Source organism: Larus michahellis, chromosome 4 (assembly GCF_964199755.1).
Source record: "Larus michahellis chromosome 4, bLarMic1.1, whole genome shotgun sequence".
NCBI classification, from domain to species: domain Eukaryota; kingdom Metazoa; phylum Chordata; class Aves; order Charadriiformes; family Laridae; genus Larus; species Larus michahellis.
In genome coordinates, this window is record NC_133899.1 from 78,775,539 (window position 1) to 78,798,402 (window position 22,864).

Here is a 22,864-nt window from a genome sequence, read left to right on the forward strand (position 1 = left end):
CATGTCCTCCAAACTAGCTAGATACGAAATACGTGAAATTTCTGTAGCTGCTTCCACAATGTGCTGTCTTTCAGCTAATATGCACAAGCGTGACCCTTCTTCTCTCAACAAGTCTTATGACTTTAGATAGCACTGAATGATCACAGATACCCAGCTTCAGAAACTCTACCAGGCTGCACCTAGTCAGAGCATGACTGCAGCTCTCTACATTGCAATTTATACAGGTATAGCTATCCTGCAGATTAATTACAAAATCTCAAACAAGCCTGTGGCAGAGAAATACATGAGCACTAGATCTCTGGTGCCTGAGTCCTGTGCTTCAGCTACTTTATTTTCACTGCTGATATGTTTTTACACTTTTGTAGAAACATTAACAATGCAGAAAACTTGGCATGAATACTCTAATTCGTAGTCCAAAGCCCCCAAATATACTTGGAAAGAGTACAGAAATCCCTCTAACCGCTTACTGAAAAAAGTTAAGTTTTTGAACTATTTTTTCTTTACCTCTTTAGTAAATAGGGCTTCTAATTCTTGCTCATCCAGGAAACCATCATTATTGACATCTACAAAAAGAAACGTTGAAAATAAAAGTTGAGTATGTACAGAAAGTAATACATGTAATAGTTCTCGATGAGTTAAGTAAGTATCAGCATACACATCTCACGTGGATTAAAAACCTCATTTAACAAGATGCTGGTTACATAGGTCATTTTTTCTGTTTAGGTTTTTAGCAGGCACTGGCTGTACTGTATTGCCATTTTTGGTTGGTTGGACAAGTCTAGAGCAATTTCCCTACTTCTTAGATTAGCAAACTGAAGTAGGTCACGACAGGATGGCGCAGAGTGCAATTGCCAAAAAATATTGCTGAGAACAAGTTGCCCCAATTTATCAACCAAACTTGTAAATAGATTCAGGAGCAACAAAAATCTGTAGAAAAGCTTTGTTAACCAACAGTATAACTCCCCCAAAAACCTAAAGAATTATGTGAACACCTATGTAAATATGCAGCACGTGAGATCGCCATAAAATGAATTTTCATGACAAATGCAAAGATAAGAATACTTGATAACTAATGATCCATCTCTTATCCTACATTCTACTCTGAATATTGTTACACTACCTCTGAAACTGAAAGACAATGTCTACTTCAAATGAGTGTTATTATGCAATATTTTTATTTAATTGCTTCAAAGTTTTTTATATACTAAGCTCTAAGGTAAAAGGTTGTTTCAGCTATTTCTGTTTTGGTAAGATTTGCACAAAAAAGCTACCAAAAATTTTCAGAAAATTATCTTTCAAGATCTCTTTCTATAAAGAAGAAATAAGGTTTAATAACTATAATACATATTTATATATTTTATAAACCAAGATAAAAGTTCAGACTCAAGCTAGAGCACTTTTCTTCAGTTAAATTATCATCTTTGTGACTAGTCAAATTCTGTGTACTGTTCAACTCTTCACAGGCCAGTGCCAGGCAGGATCTGCTTAAGGGTACTTTATTATGAAGCATTTAACAACATCAGGATATAAGGTTACATATTTATACAATCACATTTAAAGCAAAATGCCCATTGACATGCATCCTCCTCTCTGCTACTATTTTATTGTTTCTAGCTGCATGCTGCTCAGAAATATAGAGGGAGGATTGGGCGTCATTGTGGTTTTCGTTTTATTGAGGGAATCTTGCAACTTTTGAAGAGGCTTGGCACTTCTATGACCGCTCCAAAGATAAGGAGAGTCTGGCACTTAACAGCAGAGATGATGAGAAAGCAGGTTTTCCCACAAACACCTCTGAGCGTTTATTCCTAGTGTGTGCGTAAGCAAAGTTATAGTTATGGACAGCCCTCTGAGTACCCATATTTCCCTGAGCAACCACTAATGGTTATTACCTGTACGATTTTATGAGTAGTTAAACAAAACCCTGTTTTTAACTTTTAAACCCCATTTAAAACTTTGCAGTAAACTTACAAATAATAACACAAATATTATCTCTTCCATATTCTTCAGATTAATCCAAATTGTTTGAGATATAAGACTTCATGCTAGTGTTAAGACAAACTTTCCCTCAGGTAAGGTAACAGAAAGTCACTTCACTTGTTTATTAAATTAAACTAAACCTCTTACCGTGTAGTTTGAAAAATGTTTTGGGGTCAAATTCATTAGGATCTAGTCCATCTGCTTCTTCCCACACCTCTTTCAGCTGATCTTTGCTTCCCTATAGATTGGTTACAAAGAAAAACTATTAAAAAAATTATTAAGTGTAATTTTTCTGCATTACATTTGCATTACAGTTTCTCTGAAAGGATTTATTTTCTGATTAGTCATGTTGCAAATGGAATCAGTGGAATTTTCTTTAATTCCCTTTTGGTCAGGTCTAATACTTTTATTAGACAGAAAGGCCCAGGGAAAGAGCGAGTGTCAGGGAAATACATATTCTGAGGAAAGGAACACGTGTAATAATCAGTAATGGGCACCCATGCTCATATAGAAACAATAGCTGAAGGGAGTTAAATTAGTTTGCCTTTTCTAGAGGAAAACTGTGCTGTGACAGAGTCCCTTGCAAGTCAGGCATATCGTGAAGGCATCCCTGCAGTTTTGAATACCATTCTGGCTTCTTCCTCTTGAGTTTTAGCTTCTTTGTAAATATTAACTCTGCCAGCAAATAGCATACTTCTACAGAAAAAATGGGGGTATATATATAGTGGGTTTTGTAATGCTCTCAACACTGTTCCCACGCTCTGCTCCTATGTGAATGAGAAGAGGCAAATACTGAGAGCAAACAAGATATACCCTTCTCTTCATCATTTTTTTCTCTCTGGAAAGAAAACCTTCCACCTAATCATGTAAGAACAGACTGTGGCCTTACAGGATGGTGAACTTTAGGGTGATCTCCATGTTTTTTCTTCATCTCCTCAAATTTGGATTCTTCTCGCTGCCTCTTTTCTTCATCCAGTGTTTTTAAATACTCTCTCCTTTCATGTTCTTTCATCATCTCGTATTTTTTAAACTCCTCATGGCGGGTCTTATCATAGTTTTCCAAGTCACTTGTAGCCTAAAAATACAGACATATGTGGACATATGATTATGCCACACAATTATGTTAACACATATGACATTAAAAACACTGTATTGTTCAGATCTGTAGGCAAGGCTGGCCATATTGCCATTGTGCTTTTAAACATGAGGTAGACTAGTCGATGGCTTCCTTTCACATGACAGTGATGCAAAGACAACCCTCCTCACTTTGTTATTTTCACAGAAATTAATTTGCAAGGGTTCAACTGATGGACAATTTTTGCAACTACACAGTACTGTAGAGAAGGCATCAAGGTGTCCTTTCTCATCAATTAATGATAAATTAACTCAAGTTAAGTATGTCTCATTCTAATTAAGCACAGCTTCAATAGTGCCACTAACTCCTTATTTATTTCAGAATAAGAACATTTGTAGCTTATCCTACAATTTAATGAAAAAAGTGCCTTCATTAATAATGGGAGTTAGTTTGCAGTAGCTTAATAAAGATTAAATCAAAAAGTCCAATTATATGGAGATAAAGGGTATGAGCAAAGAATTTCTGACAAGTACTTGTACAGAGTTGAGAGATTTTTTCAGATACTTTCAGACAGCTCAAGGTATTACAGGATGTTTTGGCAATGCTTTTCAAAGTAACATGTTCATACCTGATATAGTCTTCCCATTATTTACATTTTAATTTTCAGATTCACTGTACCTTTTCAAAAACAATTCCAAAGCACAGACCCCCTAAAATGCCCATTACACTCTGTCAATATCTCAGCTGAGAAATGAAAAGATGAGAAAAATAATATAATAAGAGAAAGAACTGCCCTGCTGAGGATATGCTTCTCCTAGCCAATCAGAATTTGCCCAGAAGTGATGCTCAGAAATGGCAAGAAACTTTATAATACCTATATAAAAAATAATTTTACAGAAATGGAGATAAAGTTTTCCAAGGGTAAAAAAAATCCACAAAAATGACAGGAAGCTTAAAATATACCTTAGCTTTCCGTTTATTTTGAAAATACAAAAACTGTCAAATTCTCACGTCAAACATGCAGTGCTTGCTAAAGCGTATCTGATATTAAAGCCTTTTTTCCCCTTGGGAAGCGTATTTTTTCCAGCAGTTGAAAAAAGCCACGCCATGCTTAGCTTAACTGCATCCCCTTAATAAACATGCACTGGAAAAAAAAAAAACAACCTCACCCGTGATTGATACCGAATCTGCTAAATAGACACTGAATGCCATGCCCAGCATATGCAATTTCTAATATTGATATCTTAAATTCTACTCTGCTGTGTTTTTGCAGCTTGATACATATAACAGATCCCAAAATTCAAATGGCTAGTTATGGGATGATTTTTTTATGTCATTCTGTGAGACACTTAAATCATTCAGAATTCAAAATCAGAAAATACACTTGGGAAAAATGTACCCCTATCAAAACTGCATTTAATTTAAATGCTCCCAGAAAGGCGTATTTTATTCCCGAAGTTGTTTATACTGGCACATGAATGCAAGTCCTATTAAGATGCCACTCCAAAATTTATGGGTTATTCAACATAGTGCACACTGACAACAGTTTTCAAGTGTACAATGAAGACACTTCTCTCTGAATGACTTTTCTCTGAAAATGAAAACTGCATCTCGCTTATAAAAAAGTGGTGTATATATAAAGGGATTTGCCTTTACCAGAGAAAAAGCATAATAATTAATACCAAAAAACCCATAGTATTTTATATCTAGCACTCACTGCTTTGATCAACATATCTAAGTCTTTAGGTTCGAACGTGTCAGGATTCTGATGGTTCAGGTGTTCAAATTGTTTAAGGAGAGCCTGATGGTCTATGCCAGTATCTGAAAGAACAAGGTACAAATGTAAAACATTAAAATAAGTTTTAAATCAAGCAAGATCAGGAAGTTAAAAACTTTCATACAGGAGCTTGTGCCTTGTAAGCACTTGAGGCTCCCTGAGGACTGGATAATTTTTTCCACTGTCTGAGCAATTATAATAGGACTTCTAAAGTTGCTTTTCCTGAAGGAGACTGGCAAACTTGATAGCAGTTTGCACTATATTCCTTCTGATGTGTCAGTGTTTCACTGCACGTAATAATTTAACATGCACAAATTAAGGCTTGTGTTTCAGCAAGGAAATGTGCAACCAATTTGAGCTTCACAAACTAAGAAAAATATTTTATTCCCTTTTATATAAATCACACAGCTGAAGTTATGTGCAGTATCACAGTCAACAAATTGCATCTTTTTTCTGAAGTGTGAGAAGTCTGACTCTTCTATTGCCCTGTACATTTTGCAAATGAAAATGAATTATATCCGGCCAAAGGTGTATGTACAATATGGTGTAAAATTATATAAAATCAGATAAGCAGATATTCAAATTTCATTTGTGCAAAACAAGAAGTGCGAAACAGTGGAGAGTCAGGTCCTATGTCTAAAAGCTGAAAACATTTTTCTCATCCTTATAACAGGAATTATACCCAACAATATCAATATACAATGCACTAACAACAAAACACATTTCTACATCAGGCTTTTCTAGCTGTTACCATGGCTTCTAACTGCTAATGCTAGATAATAATGCTATCATAAGCAGCACACACTTTGATATATTAAACATAACAATTTTGACAAGCTTTTACTAGATGGCTTAGCAAACAATATTTTATTTATTTGGAAAAAAAAAAGAAAACATTTTGAACATGTTATTCTTTGGTAAACTATTCTTTGGTAAACTATCTATCTTACACTCAATGCTGTGTTTGTATTATCACAAAACAGCAAACGCTGGCTGAGGCAGATTTCAACCATCATTCCTCCCTGGTGAGATCATAATTTCTGTTGAAATATATGCGCCTTAGCCTGCTTTTGAAACATTTTTTAGAAGTGTAGTAATAAGCTTTTTTAAAAAACAAACAAAACACCAAACCAAAACAAAAACAAACCTGCCCCCAAACCCATTTTCCCTCATTCCTTATATTTATGGGAAAAGACTCATTCTATTTGACAGTATTTACTTGCCACACTGCTGTATTATTTGAGACCCAACCCCTAACCCCTAACATTCTTCTGTCTTGTACTGATCAGTCTAGTAGGATCTTGGTGCAAATGTTTAAAAACACATCTGTATCAGGATTAAATATATGCAGAATATAATCTCAAGTCTGGTTGTTTGGGTTTTTCTAAACCTTATCCATCTGAGAGGGAAGAAAATGGGGGGGTTTCTGTGCTTTTTTTTTTTTAGATCAGATAGAAGACTAAAATATTAAGTGGTATTACAGGGAAAAGATTAACAGAACAAATAAAAGGAAATCAAACAGCTCTGCCTGCTGTTACTATAGAATGCTCTTTCGTACATGTTCCAAGATGTTGCATAGTTGTACAGATGCAGCTGTATTTTATAGATAATCTGGCCATATTTTTGCATGTGGTGTGAAGTACTTGCTGGTCGGGCTTATTATAAAATTCACAAAATCTTTTCCCACTCCCTTTGTTTTCACATCTTAGAAGTCATCTGAATATTTTCAGCTGGAATAATCTGTTCTTATTCTTTCCCAAATGTAAGATCTCACTTACACTGTAACAGATCTGATCTGTTGGGGGGAATTATTTTTCTAAAGCACTCTTGGCTTATGGAAGTAGAGAGGGCTAGAAGTAATCAGTCCATTAAACTATTAAAAAAATGCAAAATACACAAAATTACTATGTAAACAATCAGGTATCATTACCTGCTGTCAACTAGCTCACTGTGAGTGTCACCACGATGTCACTGGACTGCTTGCCTGCAACAGGAGCATGAGACTGGGCTCTTGGCAGCTAACGAGCCACCTGAGGAAGATGAACACGGAGTCTGGCAGGTACGTGAGGCAATGCACGGACTCCTGTGGAGGGGCTACTGCTGGTCTGCACTGTCTAGCTAACAGTAAACTGTACTCTCTGAACTAGACCTTTCATTAAAAGAAAGCAAAGGACAGAAAGGTGATTTGACGCCCTCAGCCAACTTAACATTATTATTCATTAATTATACTATGGTAGCACGTAAAGACTTAATTGGAAAGCTACTACACTGTGAATATCTTTTTTTCCCAAATTAATCTCATGCTTTCCTGACCCTAGTAGCATCCCCATGAACTCATATTTGCACATGCAAATTTCTTCAGCCTACTTGCCACCTCTAAATTCAACTTAGCCTAGAAACAGACCTTATTCTTGGAGTATTTTAAATTGATACGTTACCTATTCAATTCAGTGGGATGCCTCCCCATAACTTCCAAATATTTTTAATAATAAAATAATCTATATAGGCAAATTAAGACCTTTTTGTTAGAGCTTCTTTGTGAAAAACTGCATTTCAGAAACAAGGTCATGCAGTTCATCATTAGGATCTTTGTTTATGAGCTACTGATTATCTTCAGAAAGAAACCACTAATACAAAATTTAGAGAATTAGTTCTAAATGCAAACTTCAAAAAGTCTTTGGTAATAAGAAATAAAAAGGGATAGAACCATTTCCCACACAAACATAGAACAATCAGAATCATTAGAAACCTGTATACTTTTTTCATTAAAAGAAATTGCCTGAGTTGTATGATTTTATTAGCAATTAAGAAAATGCTATGGAAAATTCTTTTCATTCCAAATGTTTTTCTTTATTCAGGAGCTTAAAACTGCTTCAAAAATAATCTTCTGAACTGAGATGTTTAATGTTTGTTATAAATCTATAATATATAATAATAATCTATAATCTACAGTAATGCTAATTGGTGGAAAGGAGAAAATGGAGAACTTTGTGTTAACTGACTGTAAGAAAAAAAAAAACAAACCAAAAACGCAAGTAATTTTTTACCCTGTAAAGACATGAAATGCCATATCATGTTGTATTCTTAAACATAGTCCTACTATGTTACTAGTTCTCAGTGGGTAATCTATACATTGATGCACTACAAAAATAAAGAAGAGGTTGAAAAAGACTAGAAGTATGTGAAAAATCCACTGCCAGAATCAAGTTTAGTTATTTATAAAATACAGATGGCACTTCTCATCTCCCCAGCTTCCTGTTACTGGCCCTAGGCCAGCTCAGAAAGGACACTCACTTTCGGTTTACAGTCATTATTGTTGACAACAAACAAAGCACAACTGATAGATTTTGGGCACCTTTCCAGCACAACCCCATCTGTTAACTCACCTAGTTAAATTTTGCATTCTTACCTTGAACGGAATCCATTTTAGCTTTAATTAACATTCTTAATCTTGCCACCTCTTGTCTTTTTAGTTCATCCAGTCGTGTTCTCACATGGTGACTTACTAAATCAAGCTCTCTGCTTAGTTTTCCACTCTGTCAAAAAACAAGTTATGTGTAAAAACTGGAAGAAAGTAGCCTTTAGGATTCCCATTAGACATGAGCTGCAAGACAGCAGACTAGTGGCAGTCTTTGGCAATACTGAGCCCATATGATAAGAATCTCAAATTTTTTTCAAAGAGCAGATTCAAATTTTTTTAAACCTATGGTTATAGAAACAGAGAGGAATCCTAAAAGCTTTCTGAAAAGAGAATTTCTAAGTATCTTGCTCCTTCAAAGAGCAAAAGCATGACCTTGAAGCAGCTAATAACATTTAAGTGACAAATTTCTTGATCAAATGTTTTCAAATTAACTCAAAAGAACTGTGAGATGCACAGAAAGTGCTGTGTTCTTCATCCACTTGATGACAGCTGTAAGACTTGAGAGAAGGTACAAGGACAGCAACAGCCACCAATGTGTATTGCAAGAATATTTATCAGGATCTGGAAATGGATAGTAATGTTCAAGGGTTACACTACATGTAGCACGGAAGAAAAAGGAGCCAAAAGCTGCCAACGGCAACATGAGGGATTAAAGGAAATGCAAAAGGCAGGATCTCCTCTTTAAGTCTATCACTTTAGACTGTTTCCTACCTGTCCCTTGCTGAATTTCTAGCTCATAAAGGGGAATGCAGAACAGCCACCACCTACAGCCAGGAACTAAAGTAGAAAAGACAAGAATGTGGTGAGGTTTTGGAGAGAGTGCTATGTGGATTGGCACAAAAGAAAGGACAGCAGTGGAGAAAGTCAGAGGTCTATTTTATTCCTATACACACTGACTTTACCTCTAGCACAATTCCTCAACTTCCCTAGACTTTAAAATACGACTTTCTTGTAATTCTCTTCCATGTCATCATATTCATTTGTGACAGACTATCTTAATCTCAGAAGGCAGATATATCTCTATGTTCAAAACAGTGTTCCAAATTACTCAGCAGGCAACAGAGAGTTACAGCTACGCTTCCAGCTGTTTTGATGTACATGAAGGTTCACCTACCTGTAGGAAGTCTGAAACTGGCTTTTTAGTAGATAGGCAAAAGGCAAAAGCTGTGCGTTCAAGCATATGTTGTTGGGGTTGGGTTTTTTATGCTATGGGATATTCTTTAATGAACAGAACTTCTGCTGTCCCTTGACTAAAGACAAAGATCTAGTAAGAGTTAAATACCCAAGTAAATAAAAATGAGAGGAAATTTAAGACGACAAAAATTGAGAGGAGTATGAAGAAAGAAAAGGAAGAAGGAATACAACATACATGGCTCATGATTATGGATTTAATTAACCTTATTTAACTTTTTTTATTATTATTTTGTACTTACCTTTATTTCTTCTATGTCAGCAGTCTGGAGTTTCTCCCTGAAATGCTTATCTGTTTCCAAAACATCTATTACTTGCCTGAGATATTCATCGTAATAAAGTCCTGTATCCTTCAAAATAAAAATGTGAAACTGAGGAACAAATATACTACCAAACATTTCATAATCATTGTTTAAATACAATGATTAAACTGAAACTCAAATCTCAGCAACACAGGCATTATCCTGTCTTACACATCTTTGGTTTTTCTGATTTCCATCATTGCCCTATAACAACTTACTCTTATGATTAATTTGTTTCAGCAACTGACAAGGAAGAGGAGAAAAATGTTTAGGAATCCATGTCATGCACAAGCACCTGTCATGTTAATATAGTTTGTTGGTTTTTTTAAAAAGAGTGCAATTCATTCAGTACTCTTCTATTGGACACACTGAATTGGAATCACTGACTGGAATTTCCTAAGCCACCACTCAATCACTTGGAAGAAGTCTTTGTGGACCAGTAAGCAGTTCTTTCTACTGTAAGCTGGGGAATTCCTTCCATATGCCACCTCACCTTTAGCAGCTCATGGAAAAAAAATAAAAGAGAACAACTTAAACCACAGTAGATGGTAGGCTGTTTGACAATACTGACTAGTATTAGTTTCCTTCCTGCAAGTAACTCCAGTAAAGAACACCTAAGTGTCAGGGAGTTTGCTATAGCCAGATTACTAACAATTAGGGAAAAATACTTAATTAGATAAATTTCATTATACTTACTGGATTTTCTACCTTCTCTCCTTCTACATGACCTTCTCCTTTGACTTTCGTCTTATCTATGTCTATAGGTACAGCTTCCAAGGCCATTAGGAGACATGTCATCAGCAAAATACACTGTTGGGGCAGGACAGATAGCCACTTCATCTGAAATGAGACCATGTCACAAAAATTAACATAAATATGTTATCATACTGTACTGATTAGAATTTTTTGACGTTCCTAAATAGATACCCGTAATAACCCACTTCCCATATGTTCTACTGCTCTCAAGGAACACTAAAACTCAAAGAATTAAATACAGCTTTAATTTTTAACAGCCGTTATTACATAAGCAGATATCCTCAGATTACCTTACAGTTGTGTGGCAAGCCTAAGTTGTACTGTAAACAGTGAGAGGTTTTTAACATGTTGAGGTATTAGCAATGGCTCCACAGAACAGGTGGGAACACCCAATGTTCATGTGCTTGTTTAGGATGGCCAAGTCTTGCATAACTAATACTGATGTTCCTACTCTGATCATGTCTTTCCTGATGTTATTGGCAAACTCCTAAAGATAATCACGGGCATTGAATCAGATCTTAGCGTAGTAATGCCAGTAGTTTTTATGTTTCAGCAATGGAGTATTTTCCCTAATTTGGAGTCAAGATTTCCTCCAAAATTTATTTGCAGGAAAAATATTTTACAATCCATGTTATATCCATATTTCACTTTGACAGTGATTCCTAAAAAAGTGTTCACACTATCTGAAATTGCTGCTGAGGCTGGGGCTTTATTAAGTCAGTCTCTCCTAGACTTTCTTTGGTGTCTTCCATGGGGCTAACTCACACAGTTTGATGACCACCAAGCTCCATCTTCTCTCCCTCTATCACATTTGGTTGAAAATAGCTCAATTCATTCAGAAACTGGTAAGATGGAATACTTAAACACTGCGAATACCAGAAATACAGCTAAAAAAGCAATGATGGTAATCCAGCATCTGACAATGAAGTCATGCTTTTGAGACAATGCAGCCAATTTAGTCTATGACAGTCCACAGTCTCTGCATATTCTATAAAAAGCTTGAGCAAACTCCAGTGTTACATTAATAATATAAATCACCTCCTGGAAAGCAAAAGTTGCCAGTCAAATACTGTCTAGAATTAGCTTAGATATATCATAGAAAAAGATATAATATTCAAGAAATGTGCAGTCAAACAACCCAAAAGTATACCTGCTACAAGGAAAATTTCTGTACAAGTGCTTTAACTAGTTATGTACATAATTTTATCACAAGTACTTACGTCCCCCAGCAGCAAATCTTTTTTTTGTAGGGGTAGGAGGGACAAACTGTAATTACAGTGTCAGTGTCAGTTTTCCTGACTACATGCTCTGGTACTTGACAGTGAAACATTACTTTTGCTTGGATTAAACTGCTGTTTTAGTAAGGCAATAAATGTAGATAATGGTACTTACTTAATAATAAGCATTGATGACACCCTTTATTCATATAAGTATTATGTAAAAGAAAGCACTCTTATTAAGTAAAAAAATGGGAAATGCATATAAGATGTGCAGAGAGATTCTTTCTTTTGCTGGGGATGAGGGAATAGCTGAAGATAAAAATACATCCATGTATCCATCTTTTGTTTTACATTTCAAAGGCTCAAGAATGACAAGAATTCTCTGTTTTTTCTTAATCGCATCTTCAGCAAGAAGAGCCTACATGGATTCTGCTCAGTTATAGCAAATACCTATTACTTTCATTTAAAAAATGACTAACGTCTGATGATTACCAGATGGGATAGCAGGAGCTATTGTTGCTGCCATACTAAGCATATTAGATTCAATGTCAGCACTACTGTCAGATCCACAACAGCAAGTCTGATTAGCTTTGCCTAGATCATTCCTGGAAAACAAGCAAACACACAAACAAAAAGAAACCCAAAACCAGACTGATTTGCTGAAACTAGTAAATTAATTTCTACACTTCTACTCAAGATGTTGGCCTGCAGAATGAAGGAGTTGGCCTGATGAATGAAGGAGTTAGTTACTCACTATCACTTCAAAAAATGCCAGAGTCCCAATACTTCAGATATTTTTAGTTACAGAATATTGTAGTATAAATCAAAGAATTATAAAATGGTTAGAGTTAGAAGGGACATTAAAGATCATCTAGTTCCAACCCCCCTGCCATGGGCAGGGACATCTCCCACTAGACCAGGTTGCTCAAAGCCCCATCCAACCTGGCCTTGAACACTTCCAGGGATGGGGCAACCACAATTACTCTGGGCAGCCTGTTCCAGTGTCTCACCACCCTCACAGTAAAGAATTTCTTCCTAATATCTAATCTAAATCTACCCTCTTTCAGTTTAAAACTGTTACCCCTCATCCTATCAGTACATTCCCTGATAAAGAGTCCCTTTCCACCTTTTCTGTAGGCCCCCTTTAAGTACTGGAAAGCTGCTATAAGGTCTCCCTGGAGCCTTCTCTTCTCCAGGCTAAACAACCCCAACTCTCTCAACCTGTCTTCATATCAAGGGTGCTCCAGTGTGTTGTTGTGTGAGACAGTGTCAAATGCTTTGCACAAGTTGAGGTAGATTGTCAGTTGCTCTTCCCTTGTCCACTAATGCTGTAAGCCCGTTGTAGAAGGCCACCAAATTTGTCAGATATGATTTGCCCTTGATGAAGCCATGTTGGCTGTCACCAATCACCTCCTTATTTTCCATGTGCCTTAGCAGACTTTCCAGGACAATCTGCTCCATGATCTTGCCGGGCACAGAGGTGAGACTGACCAGCCTGTAGTTCCCCAGGTCTTCCTTTTTTCCCTTTTTAAAAATGGGGGTTATGTTTCCCCTTTTCCAGTCAGTGGGAATTTTGCTGGACTGCCATGACTTCTCAAATATGATGGGATGGTGGCTTAGCAACTTCATCTGCCAGTTATCTCAGGATCCAAGGATGAATCTCATCAGGGCCCATGGACTTGTGCACCTTCAGGTTCCTCAGATGGTCTCAAACCTGGTCTTCTCCTACAGTGGGCCGTTCCTCATTCTCCCACTTGCCTTTGCCTTCTGCAACTTGGGCAGTGTGGCAAGAGCCCTTACAAGAAGCTGTGCCAGGGTTTGTAATTTCAACAGGATTTAATAACAGGAAATTATAATAACTAACAAATACCAGGTTTTCAAGTCTCCTAATCTTGATGTAGATGCCAAGATGGAATATTTCTGAGTACTAACTGGATGACTTCTATAAACCAAACGACCATGTTAACGGATTGGCGCAGAAGTCATGCAGGCCATCAGTTTTTTTAGCTGGCAGACAACCATAACCCTACTGTCACTTATTTTTTTCTATCTTGCATGGACAAGACCACCTAATTTTGTCCCTTTTTTCCAGAAGTAGATTGCCATGTCTCGTGTTAGAGTCATTCTCTGAACACTGTTGCCTGTTTTATCCTTACCGAGGCATTTTGATAGACCTGTCAACATACAAACACAGATAGATCACCACGTAGGCTTGAATACAACAAATGGAAAGTGGAAATAGCGTAACCTATGCAGCAGGTTGGAAAGAAATAGAAAATAGTGTTTCTGTAACAGACTACCTATAACATGACCAACCCTCATCATATTTATAATTCAATATGCTTCCTCAGGAGCATAACGACATCTCTGCTCCATAAGAGCAAAGGGCCCTCTAGCCCTGGATCCTGTCTGCAATGACGGGTGCTTAGGGAAGGACATGAGAACAGTGATTCTCACTGTCATTTCTAGACTACCTCAACTGGAGATTTTTGGCCTTTCCTACATTCAGGTTGTACCTTTTATTTACTTAAATGGATTTTTATTTTAGTATTTTATTCAATTGATTTCTGAACCATAAAAAAATTGTATCATCTGTAACACCCTATGGCAAGTAGTTCCACAGATAGCACGTTGCGTGAACCATCTCTGCTCTGAACCTGTCATTCATTTACCTCATTCAATGACCCCCTAAGTTCTTGTCTTGGAAGAGGTATAAACAATTTATTCTTAATTACCATTTCCATTTATCACTGCAACAGTGATCATATACCAGTTATCGCTCGGTGCTAGCTTACCTACTGATTCCTTTTACAGAAGCTTCTCTAGACCTTTGATCATGCTTGTTAGTTTTCTCTGAATCTTTTCCAGTCCTTTGATATCCCATTTGAAATAGAAGAACCTTGGGAGGTCTAAGCTATGCTACAGATTTTATCAGAGCATTGTTTCTTAACAAGAAAGGTTTATAAATTCTATAAGTAGGACTGAGAATATTTGCAAGGTGGTGGTTCACTTCCAAAGCAGATTGAGATACAGTTGTGAGGAAGCCATTGTACTTTCCTTTTCAGATGAAAAAAAAAAAAAACAGCAAAGAAAGTAAAAGCAAGGCAAACACTTAATTCAATATCTGTCAACTAAGTGTATTTAAAAAATGAATAGGAGAGAATAAAACATCAAAATCCACTTTGAAAGCTTCTGGATGAACAGCCTGGGCAATAACTTCTCTAAACACAGAGCAACACAGTCAAAAAAAATGTAGGGGTAAAACAAAAATCAACCTTGCTGAAATTCCAGCAGAGTATGAATGGGGCAGTCTATCAAACTGGTAAGTGAAAGGTCATAAGCATGTAATGGATATGAAACAAAACTAAGAAAAAATAAAAGACTTACAAAGTATATGAGAATAATAACTATACTCTCAGTATTTTAGAAATGTTGTTTTTAAAAAGGTTTTGAAGTATCAATGTTTGAAGTATCATTTAAAGAAACTGTAGCTTTGAGAATGCTAAAAATTTGGACCCCGATAGATGGATAAATATTTTCCTGACCAAATTATTTTCATAAATACAAAATTACAGAAATAAAAGTAATTTAATATTATCATAAGCCACTCTAGTTATGTAAGGTGTGTAAACAGTGTTTTTTAAAATCATATGTGGCTAGCTGAACCATGGCAGAGAAGCCAGAAACTCAAGTGCTAGCCGTATTTATGGCACTGATTCATTCTTTGCCTACGGCAAGTACTAAAGCCATTTTCAATGATGACATCTAGTCTTTGATCCATTTTAAAGACATAAATAATCTTTTTTAAGCTGCTGACCTACAACCTTTAGTGATTGTGGAGACGGGGATTGTCAGTTTAGGACAAAGGGGGGCACACCGTTAAATTTTTAGGAGTTTTTCCCTTGCTACTCAGGAAAACTGATACATAAAATGTCCATGCTGAACTGAAACAACTGAGGTATAAGCAACCATGTAGGTCTGCCAAACCTCATATAAGGGAGCACTAACCTCCAGCAGATTTGGGATGGGCAACTAGAGCTATATCATTTTAAACTACCTCTGCAGCAGTCAGCAAAGCTTATCTACCAGAAGCCCTAATCAAACTAATTGCCATTGGGTCTGCTGACTTTCTGTGGGATTTGTGCTCCTGGCCAATTTGGGTTCCCTTGGAAATACCAACCTTTGTAATCACACGTTGTCATACATAATGGGAAGGACTGGATGATATTGCAATATGTTCTTCATATCTATTCGATGTAATACAAGCCGCTCTGAAAAGAGGCCCATCTACTACCTATCAGGCAGTTTTGTTTCAGGTTGTGCACAGGGTGTTTTTATTGTAGCCTTTCTGATAACACAGGCAAAAAAATCCACAAGTACCAGGAAGAATTAGAAGCAGAGAATACCAAAATGAATAAGCAAAAAATATCTCTATCATTGCAGCTGACTTTGTAGACTACTATGCTCAACGCAGGACTTCCAGTAGTATTTTGAGGAACCCAACTGTTCACACAATCTGTGCTATAACATACATTTATTAGAATAAAGAATAATTACCTAGTGAAGATGGAGTTACTGTATTTAGGTATCTATTAGTCCAAGACTATATTCATCAAAATTCCCTCAATAAAAGCAGGTGACTAAGACATGTGTCAACCTTTAGAGTGTGACAGTTGCAATTGAGTCACCGAGTACATTCTACTCTGACACGTATTATAAGACAGAAACCAGGCCCATTGCAAATTCTAACATTAATCAGCTGCAAGAAAAAACTGAGCATGATTCTCAAATTCAGCAACTAGAGGGAAGAGTGACAAGAGGCAGTATGAGAGGAAAACTGGGGTTCCAGTTTCTGTTCCACTAAGCTCTTTACTATTAAAAGTTTATCCCACTCTCAGCCTATTACCAGCTACCTTGTACAGTTCTTGATATTTGAGAAACTCATTCCTGGATGCCCATTCCTTCTCAGACACTTTAGGATGAGTCTACGTTTCTGACCCACAGATGTGATTTCTCCTGTAAGGACTAGGAGCTACCAAGTCAACAGACAATCACAGTGCTGCAGAAGAGAAGCAATGTCAATTTGATCACTGCCATTAGTGGTACCTAATGCACAGCATATATCCTTGTGCCCTGCCACGGGTGCATTGCTTGAGCCTATTATTATTACTAGTCTTCCTACTGATATATAGTTTAATAGGAATACAAATTGTCATTAATCTGCCCAGCTGACTCGTTATTTTCTTAACGACAGATGGACAGAGCTAATGTTACAAATGTCATCTGGAAATTAAGTGATTTTAGTCCAAGACGTGTAGCCCACCTAGATAAAAAGGTAGCACAACTCTAATCTGCTTGTATCGGAATTCAATCTCATCGTTCCTAGAGGGATAAACAAACATTTCTACTTGTAATACATAAAGAGAACTAATCATAAAGGTAGTGCTTTAGAACGGACAAATACTGTAATTTATAAACAAAGCCAATATCCTAAGCTTTCAGGGAAAACAAAAAATAAAAACCTGAATATAAAGTATTTTTAAAAAACAGAGTGAGAACTAAAAGAATGAGATAGTCAGCAGAAAACAGAGCCACCCATGTACTTGCATGAACAGAAGAATACAATTGGAAAAGAAGCAGGCTGTCTGCCAGCAACCTTGGTCTTGACCTCACCAAAGTTAATCACAAATTCCTATCAACTTCAGTGAAACAGGATCGGACATTTGAATTACAAAGAGCTACAGGCTTCGAAAGAGAAGTACAAAATACAGCTTCCAAGGTTTGTTCTAGCAACTTTAACACGAGCAGCTAAATGTGGGCTTAGTATACCTATTTTACACAACTGTCAGGAGTTTATAATATAGACCTGAAAATTTACTTTTCATTAACTTACCACCTATTGCCCAGAAAACAGTATGATTCTGGTACTGATGTCTCCATCACCTTCCTAGCAAAGCACAAATTCTTTTTAAAGAAGTAACACCCAATGTCAAATTTTCTAAAACTGAGATAGGCAAAACCATACAGTGATATCAGTGTACAGTGTGTAGTGTCTGCACATGCAGAAGCTCAGCGGATAATTATGAGCCAAGACAGCACAACACTGTAAATGTCATATTGCACACTTGCACTTGCCAAACCCGTGTGTACTATGATGTAAACATAATGTAAACATAAATCCAGACTTATAGAATACACAAATATACCTACCTATTCATAAAATTTCACTTATGCCTGCTGTATCCGATATGGAAGTAATTAAACCTGTGTAAGACATGGTGCAGACATGCAGGATGATAGCAATATTCTCTATAGTTATGACCGTACTGTGACTTCCTATTTTAATGCTGGACATTGGAGAAGTGAACAATCTTCATAGGCAGTACTTCTCTTTACAGTTAGAAGTTGGCTGATAAAACAGCTTCTTTTTTCAGCTTCTCAGGAAAGACAGCATGCCATAACTGTGTGTAGTGCAACATTTGCTGACAAAACCTTTTTTTTAAAAAATACACTTCAGCTATTTTATTAAATGAGTCACCCAAATGATGGGGGATACTATATAGTAACACGAACTATGAATGCTCAAGTGGGAAGGAAGAAAGTACTATTTAGAAGGCAACTGTATGTCCAGAAATAAAAATGGCATTGAAGCAAAACATATGGCCTGCTGCTACATGTGCTCAGCTCTGTTGTAAATAAAGTTTTAAAACACAATCATTTTTTCTTCTTGTTGCAATGTTAATGGTTCACTATTTAAAAACCTGTGTGCACACACACAAATACACATACACGTTCATATACTACCTGTCTCCAAGGAACTTTCCTATCATTGTTACAGAAAAATAAGTGTCAGTGTCTGCAAAGCTATCTTACTAACTGAAGAATGCTGCAATATTAGTCTTGTTTTTAAAAGGGACTTGCATAATTTTATCAATTTTTTTCAATAAAGTTGGCTACAAAAAAAAGATTTATGAAACTAATACACAAAAACTTCTATTGAATTCAATGCATACTTGACAAAACTCTTATCAACTTCAAAAGCAAATTTGAAAAAAAATTACCAGTATAAATATAGCTTCCTGTACTACAAGTTCAGTTCCCATACAGAACAAAATACAACAGCAAATCTGGAATCTCACAAATTCCTTTTGTATAAATCCAAACAGTAATTTTGCCAGTGCCGGTGTGAAAAAACAACTTCATTTCAAATATGCTACTACAGGCAACCAAAGTATTTGCTTAAACCCTAGTCTCAAATCAAAAAGTATTTCAATCATTCTACTAATATGCATTTTGCTCTAATCAACAACAAATGATGATGCTAAAGTAAACCCTGAATGCCCCAGGACTTTAAGGTACTTTTATCACCCTTTGGAAAGAAAATACAAGATAGTGAACAAGAATAAATTTAGATCTAATGATACGGAGCCAGATTTAAAAATATTTAGGCACTTAATGACAGCTGCCTAATGAGATTTATTTCCATAATTTGTTAATTACCATTGATTCTTACTTACGTAGTAACCAGAATATGCATAAACATCCCACTCTTGTTTTATAAAGAATATAAAGTATGAGAAACGTAATCATGAAAATGGACTACATATTTCCTGAATCCTATGATGAAGAATAATATTTACAACTGAATATGATTAAAACAATTCTAATAAAATGCAGTTTCTTTCATTCTTCCGTCAAATCCTAAGAGCAAAAACTGTCAAAATTAACATGATTTTTGCCTCTGATTTCATTCAATTTGGCTTAAGTACATGGCCATGTTTTTAGCTACATACAAGCACATCCCTATCCAGCAGGCTTATGTCTACTATGTATCTAACAGGAACTTTCACAGAGATTTCTTCTGCTTACTGAGCAATCAAACAGACAAGAGCACAATACCTCACTAGATAAACACCTTTGCTGCACAGGAGTCCAAATCAAGGCAACATTGATACGGCCTTTTAACTTAACAGTAAAGGATTTTATCTTTCTTTTGTAAAGCATATTTGTTTAGTCAGTATATCACTAGAAGCATGGGTCAATATTTCCACACCTCTGACATTTGAGTCAATATAATAATATTTTATATTTTTTATTATCTCAGAGAACTACTGTTCTCCCCTTTCATGATCCCGATTTAAGTTATAAAAGGGGCAGCTTTTGACACAAACCCTTTAACTTGGTTTATATGACAAAAAGTTTATGTTCAGCAATATTACTATACTACATTGCTGCACAGCCAAGGTATGGAAGCTTATTCATCTTATTAAAAAAATAATCCTTTTTGTTGTTCTTGCTTAGTTTTTATTTGCTTGATGGGGTTTTCTGAATATAATTTCACATATCAGATAATGATCTGTCAAGCTGTGTTATAGCACCAAGTCACAAGCAAATTTATATCAGATGCCTACATTGAATGCCTTTGCATCCAATAGCTAATGCAAATTTTAAGCAGACCCAATGAGCAATATTAATGTTTTTCCCCCTTTTTTGTCTGTTAATTATTTGCGTTAGAAGTGAATGAGATTCACATTGTTCTACTACAACACATTTTTTTTTAAAGATAGACTTATGTTATTACTTTTTTTATATAACTATCTATTTTATTCTAAAATAAAATACTGCCACTGTCCAAAAGATTACAATAGCAATGAAAAAGGAAAATACATAATCGCAGTTAGGAGTTACTGTATGTAATGTGGTTAATAACTTGCGCCTGGCCCACGGTGGATGTTGCACTGTGACCGTACAAAATCATTGTGTAGCAACTGATAGCCAGAGATATAAGTGGATCTTATATGCTCACAGAAATGTGGGCTTCTCCCATAAACCTTTGTGAGTCTTATGCAAAGGTCAATAAAGGTTACCACAAAACCTGGCTTCAAACAATTTTTGAGTGGCTTTTCATCTCCTATCCGGTCTTTAGAGTAGGAATCTCTCCCATGCTGCTCTGTTTAGTGGAGAAGGACAGTCACGTCAGAATTCAGGGCACAACTGCACTAATACTGAATCAACTACAGGTCTTTTCTTTAAAGTGGGAGAAAACAAGATGACAAACAAGATGCAAAGCAAACCTCTACGTTGAACTTGATACTGTGGTGTACTGGTGCTTCATTGTTGTTACTGTGATGGTCGAATTTTGAAAATGCTGAACATTATTTCTCCACAGCAAATACTTAAAACTCAAACAACAGAGGCTTTCTCTCCTACAGGCTTACTAAAACGTGCTGCCAAACGTGAACGCTTTTGAAAACCATAGCCATGTCCTTTTCAGGAAAAAAAAAAAAGTTACCTCTCTACAACCATGTTTCAACCTTTTCCTCTTTTGGAATATTTTCTGAGTACAGTGGCTAGCCTCACGCTAGAGTATTTTACCGAGCTCCGCCAGCGGTACTATAGCAAGCATAATGCTGAAAAGCTATTCCCTTTCTAGTGAAACCAGTCTGGTCTCCTGGACAAAGCAGCCCAAGTTTTTCCTGCGGTTGTGCAATTACCAGCCCGTCAGGATTTCGCTGCCGCTGCCGCCGCCGCCGCCAGGTATGCATCCATTTCTCCCGGCGCTTTAAAGCCAATCGCTTACGTGCCCATCAGCGGGGCTGCTCAAGTGTTACTTCCTGCAAAGCCACGGACTCCGGCGGAGGGCACCCGTGCGGAACGGCCGCAGGGAGGGAGGGGGCCGGCGGAGCCGCCTTCCTGGCAGGCGGCAGGACACCCTCGCCCAAACTTCGGACGCTCCCCCGCCTTCTCCCGCCGCCTCCACCCCCCCGCACACACGCGAGAAAGCCCCTGGCCCCGCACGGCTGCTGTCTCCCGCCCGCCGCCACATCGCGCACCGCTTCCCCCCGCTCCCGCGTTACCGTTATTTCACGTTTTCAAACCTGACAGGAGGGAGGGCGGTTAAACCCCCCCCCGCGAGGGAGCGCGCGCGCCCCCCCACACACACACACATCCGCGCGGCTCCAATGGCTCTCCCTGACAGGAGCTGTCCCCCCGCCGGGCCTCCGCCCCGCTCCGCGCCCGCGGGCCGCCCCTCGCAGGCCCCCTCCGCCACCCAGCCGGAGGGGCACCGCCGCCCCAGGGCCGGCCTGGGACGGGCGACGCTACCTTTCGGTCCCGCTGCGGCGGGAGACGAGCCGCTGGCTTCTTAAGGGCGAGGTGTCTCCTTGCGCGCGGGGATGTGAAGGGAGCGTCCCCCGGCGCGGCCTCCTGGGGATCGACGGGGCGGCACGGTGCGATACGGTACGGTACGGTATGGCGCGGTGCGGTACGGCTCGGTGCGGTGCGGCGCGACAGTCCCACAGCACTCCGGCGGCCCCGGCTCCCGTTGCCATAGGGACAGGTCCCGCCCCTCGAAGCGCGGGGATTGGCCGGGCCTGACCCCCGCCCAGGCGTCGCGGAGGGTTCTGATTGGGCAAGCGCCTCGGACGCCGGGGCCAGAGATGGCGGGAGGGGCCAGGCTGTCAGCGCAGTCGCCTGCGCCGAGGAGGTACGTGGCGGTCGCCGTGGGGGCGGGGCCGCGCCGCGCGCCTCTGGCGTCACGGGGGAGGCGGGCGCGTACCTGCGGCTCGCGGGGGGGCCTTGGCGGGTGCCGGGCGGCCCCGAGGGGACCGTTAGGGCCGGGGGGGGGCCGGGCAGCACCGAGGGAGGGGATTTCCCCTGTTGGAGCCTTATTGCGTTCACACTTGGTTTTCCCTTATGAAACGGAGGAGGAAAGATGGGGGGAAGGGGGGAGAATCTTGAGCTCCCTGCTGATTAAAGAAGTTAGGAAAATATTTTCAACCCGCACATTTGTTTTTGCTTGCTGTGAGTTTGGGGTTTGATTCGTGAATTTCCGTTACCACCCTGTTTTGAAGAGCAGTACCTGGTTTTTTGGACGACCTTCTCTACGTGCAGGGCACTAAAAGTGCTCATTTTTCAGAAAAGTTATTTTTAGTGGATAGGTAAATAGCTGTAATAGCAAATACTCTATATTTCCTATAAAAATAACTATTTCTGGAATAAGCATAGATCCTAGTTGTAACCTGTTACATGGCTCAATACTGTGAGGCTGTACTCATATTTAAACAAAGAGGTATTGACTTGTACATGTTCTTGGAAAAGCATAAATTCATATGTACATGTCAGTAATCACTGTGCATTGCACTT

The 22,864-nt window shown here is 38.3% G+C and overlaps 1 protein-coding gene across 1 annotated transcript in view; it reads right to left on the minus strand.

Annotated features, from left to right (window-relative positions):
• The window catches only part of NUCB2 (nucleobindin 2), a 30,788-nt gene extending 8,743 nt beyond the window's left edge, over positions 1-22,045 (minus strand). Inside the window, exons 1-8 of the mRNA XM_074585822.1 lie at positions 21,824-22,045; positions 10,440-10,583; positions 9,684-9,791; positions 8,239-8,365; positions 4,770-4,873; positions 2,867-3,052; positions 2,125-2,215; positions 505-563 (exon numbers count right to left, since the gene is read on the minus strand). Of these exons, the coding sequence (XP_074441923.1) occupies positions 505-563; positions 2,125-2,215; positions 2,867-3,052; positions 4,770-4,873; positions 8,239-8,365; positions 9,684-9,791; positions 10,440-10,583 (819 nt within the window). The 5' untranslated portion in view covers positions 21,824-22,045. The remainder of the gene's footprint in view (positions 1-504; positions 564-2,124; positions 2,216-2,866; positions 3,053-4,769; positions 4,874-8,238; positions 8,366-9,683; positions 9,792-10,439; positions 10,584-21,823) is intronic.
• Positions 22,046-22,864: the final 819 nt, after the last annotated feature.